Here is a 4,628-nt window from a genome sequence, read left to right as displayed (position 1 = left end):
CAAAATATTGGTTTTTGGCATGAAATAAAAGTGATCACAGATTTGGCTTGTTTTTGCTGTATCTCTTACCGTTTTCGAGAAAAACGGACTTTTATATTTTCACTCAAATTATCGGGTTTTAGTATGAAATAAAAGTGATCACAGATTTCGCTTGTTTTTGCTGTATCTCTTACCGTTTTCGAGAAAAACGGACTTGTATGTTTTCACTCAAAATGTTGGGTTTTGTATGAAATAAAAGTGATCACAGGTTTCGCTTATTTTTGCTGTATATCATACCGTTTTCGAGAAAACGGACTTTTATGTTTTCACTCAAAATATCGGGTTTTAGTATGAAATAAAAGTGATCACAGATTTCGCTTGTTTTTGCTGTATTTCTTACCGTTTTCGAGAAAAACGGACTTTTATGATTTCACTCAAAATATAGGGTTTTAGTATGAAATAAAAGTGATCACCGGTTTGGCTTGTTTTTGCTGTATCTCTTACCGTTTTCGAAAAAAAAAACGGACTTTTATGTTTTCACTCAAAATAACGATTTTTTCGAGAAAAACGGACTTTTATATTTTCAATCAAAATATTGGTTTTTGGTATGAATTAAAAGTGATCACAGATTTGGCTTGTTTTTGCTGTATCTCTTACCGTTTTCGAGAAAAACGGACTTTTATGTTTTCACTCAAAATATCGGGTTTTAGTATGAAATAAAAGTGATCACAGATTTGGCTTGTTTTTGCTGTATCTCTTACCGTTTTCGAGAAAATCGGACTTTTATGTTTTCACTCAAAATATCGGGTTTTAGTATAAAAGTGATCAGAGATTTCGCTTGTTTTTGCTGTATCTCTTACCGTTTTCGAGAAAAACGGACTTTTATATTTTCACCCAAAATATTGGTTTTTGGTATGAAATAAAAGTGATCACAGATTTGGCTTGTTTTTGCTGTATCTCTTACCGTTTTCGAGAAAAACGGACTTTTATGTTTTGACTCAAAATAATGGTTTTTAGCATGAAATAAAAGTGATCACAGATTTGTCTTGTTTTGCTGTATCTCTTACCGTTTTCGAGAAAAACGGACTTTTATATTTTCACACAAAATATTGGGTTTTAGTATGAAATAAAAGTGATCACAGATTTCGCTTGTTTTTGCTGTATCTCTTACCGTTTTCGAGAAAAACGATCTTTTATGTTTTCACTCAAAATAACGGTTTCTAGTATAAAATAAAAGTGATCACAGATTTCGCTTGTTTTTGCTGTATCTCTTACCGTTTTCGAGAAAAACGGACTTTTATGTTTTCACTAAAAATATTGGGTTTTAGTATGAAATAAAAGTGATCACAGATTTCGCTTGTTTTTGCTGTATCTCTTACCGTTTTCGAGAAAAACGGACTTTTACGTTTTCACTCAAAATATTGGTTTTATTATGAAATAAAAGTGATCACAGATTTCGCTTGTTTTTGCTGTATCTCTTACTGTTTTCGAGAAAAACGGACTTTTATATTTTCACTCAAAATATTGATTTTTGGTATGAAATAAAAGTGATCACAGATTTCGCTTGTTTTTGCTGTATCTCTTACCGTTTTCGAGAAAAACGACTTTTATGTTTTCACTCAAAATAACGATTTTTAGTGTAAAATAAATGTGATCACAGATTTCGCTTGTTTTTGCTGTATCTCTTATCGTTTTCGAGAAAAATGGACTTTTATGTTTTCACTCAAAATGTCGGGTTTTAGTATGAAATAAAAGTGATCACAGATTTGTCTTGTTTTTGCTGTATCTCTTATCGTTTTCGAGAAAAATGGACTTTTATGTTTTCACTCAAAATAACGGTTATTAGTATGAAATAAAAGTGATCACAGATTTGGCTTGTTTTTGCTGTATCTCTTATCGTTTTCGAGAAAAACGGACTTTATATTTTCTCCCAAAATATTGGTTTTTGGCATGAAATAAAAGTGATCACAGATTTCGCTTGTTTTTGCTGTATCTTTCACCGTTTTTGAGAAAAACAGACTTTTATGTTTTCACTCAAATTATCGGGTTTTAGTATGAAATAAAAGTGATCACAGATTTCGCTTGTTTTTGCTGTATCTCTTACCGTTTTGGAGAAAAACGGACTTATATGTTTTCACTCAAAATATCGGTTTTTAGTATGAAATAAAAGTGATCACAGATTTCGCTTGTTTTTGCTGTATCCCTCTTACCGTTTTCGAGAAAAACGGACCTTTATGTTTTCACTCAGATAACGGTTTTTAGTATGAAATAAAAATGATCACAGATTTCGCTTGTTTTTGCTGTATCTCTTACCGTTTTCGAGAAAAACAGACTTTTATATTTTCACTCAAATTATCGGTTTTTAGTATGAAATAAAAGTGATTACAGATTTGGCTTGTTTTTTGCTGTATCTCTTACGGTTTTCAAGAGAAACGGACTTTTATGTTTTCACTCAAAATAACGGTTTTTGGTATGAAATAAAAGTGATAACCGGACTTTTATATTTTCACTCAAAATATCGGTTTTTAGTATGAAATAAAAGTGATCGCAGATTTGGCTTGTTTTTGCTGTATCTCTTACCGTTTTCGAGAAAAACGGACTTTTATATTTTCCCTCAAAATATTGGTTTTTAGTATGAAATTGAAGTGATCACAGATTTGGCTTGTTTTAGCTGTATCTTACCGTTTTCGAGAAAAACGGACTTTTATGTTTTCACTCAATATATCGGTTTTTAGTATGAAGTAAAAGTGATCACAGATTTGGCTTGTTTTTGCTGTATCTCTTACCGTTTTCGAGAAAAACAGACTTTTATGTATCTACTCAAAATATAGGTTTATGGCTTTTTTAATAAAAACACAGTATTCCTGTTTTTGTTTTGTTATACGAAGTTTATTTAATTATTTGTAGTTTTTTCTTTATTTTTTTTAAGAGTACAGTAGTGTCGTTTATAAATTCTTATACATTTTAACTAAATAATTTGATTTAGATTTAAATTAAACAATTTTTATTAAGATTTAGATTTTTTCAAAGATTTTAAATCCACATTTTAAGGCGCATTCCAAAAGCAGTTCTCTTTTGTATCAAAATATTGTATGATTGTTAAATGATTTTCAATCTAAAATCTTAAAGTAGACAAAGAGAAAAAAACAATTTTATTACACATAGTACATACAAGACATAGTCATGTGTACATATGTACATGTAGAGAATTAATATTTGTTTCACATAAACACAAGAATTATATATTTACAAAACACAACAATAATTCAGATAAAATTAAAACAAAAATAAACAGAATTATAAATTTATTATAAAACAGAATAGAATAGGAATTATAAAACTATAAAGAAGTAACTTTTTATTGCAAATAGATTTACTTGCGTTTTTAACAAAAGCAATGAATTAGTTCATTAAACTAGATAATTTTGCAAATTTTCATTAGGATTCATTTTGACATTGAAATACAAACATTTTTGCAATATGATTAATTTTTAACTCAAACACAAAACATAAAAAGTACAAAGTAAAAAATAGAGAAAATTAAAAAAATATATATTAAAAATAAAAATTAAATTAATATCTAACCAGTGTCCAGCAACCTGTAGATTCATCGCGCCTATAATAGCGAGGTCGATTATCTCGAAATATCGTAATAGCAGGAAATTGATTTTCTTGTATAAATTTAATAGTGGCCCTTACCTAGAAATTAAAAATAAAAATATAATTTATTAATTAAATTAATGAATTAAAAAGGACATTCATGAACCTACATTTAAAGCAAAATGTGGTGGCTCCACATCCGGACTGGTGGATAAATGCTGCAAAAGAAATTCATCTGTTTGAGCCAACCACAAGTCGGCACCACGTAAGGGATCATAATTAAACGGACCTATACGCAATAAACCCAAAGAGGCATCGTAGATATCTAAAACCTATGATGAAATGCAAAAAATAATGAGTTTAATATAAATATTCTCTCTAATTGTGTAAAACAAGTTGCACTTTCTTACCGTTTGTGATCCCATAAAGTTGCGTGCATCTCTTAATTCCCGATCTGGACCTCGCTCCGGAAATGTGGCTGGAAATATTTCTCCAGTTTTAATATTTACACCAACACCATAAATTATGGGACAATTGATATCACCACGTAATATTGTGTTTAATTCACCAACGCAGGCTTGTGTTAAATCAATTTCAAGATGATGTTTGTGGAATGATTCTATGGAAAGAAAATATTTGAATGTTGTTAATGCAAATTGTAGATAAGAAAAGGTTTTTTTGAAATTGAAATCTTTCTTTAAATGAAACACCTTAAATCGCCTTAAGTTCTTGCACATAATGATACAATTAAAAGTTTTACAATTGGAAAAACAGTGTAAATCTACGATTACTCTTATTATAACACGAAGAAGCTATATCTATCTATCTATCTATCTATCTATCTATCTATCTATCTATCTATCTATCTATCTATCTATCTATCTATCTATCTATCTATCTATCTATCTATCTATCTAAGTGAAAACGGTAAGAGATACAGCAAAAACAAGCGAAACCTGTGATCACTTTTATTTCATACTAAAACTCGATATTTTGAGTGAAAACATAAAAGTCCGTTTTTCTCGAAAACGGTAAGAGATACAGCAAAA

The 4,628-nt window shown here is 29.5% G+C and overlaps 1 protein-coding gene across 1 annotated transcript in view; it reads right to left on the bottom strand.

Moving 5' to 3' along the window:
- Window positions 1-2,880: 2,880 nt before the first annotated feature.
- Window positions 2,881-4,628, bottom strand: part of LOC111688145 (protein N-terminal asparagine amidohydrolase) — a 2,866-nt gene continuing 1,118 nt past the window's right edge. The window contains exons 3-6 of the mRNA XM_023450626.2: window positions 3,990-4,198; window positions 3,750-3,911; window positions 3,565-3,678; window positions 2,881-3,101 (exon numbers count right to left, since the gene is read on the bottom strand). Coding sequence (XP_023306394.1) covers window positions 3,090-3,101; window positions 3,565-3,678; window positions 3,750-3,911; window positions 3,990-4,198 — 497 coding nt within the window. The 3' untranslated portion in view covers window positions 2,881-3,089. The remainder of the gene's footprint in view (window positions 3,102-3,564; window positions 3,679-3,749; window positions 3,912-3,989; window positions 4,199-4,628) is intronic.

Source organism: Lucilia cuprina, chromosome 6 (genome assembly GCF_022045245.1).
Source record: "Lucilia cuprina isolate Lc7/37 chromosome 6, ASM2204524v1, whole genome shotgun sequence".
Lineage (NCBI taxonomy): Eukaryota > Metazoa > Arthropoda > Insecta > Diptera > Calliphoridae > Lucilia > Lucilia cuprina.
Note: the sequence above shows the minus strand (reverse complement) of the source record. Positions and strands in the feature narration are given on the sequence as shown.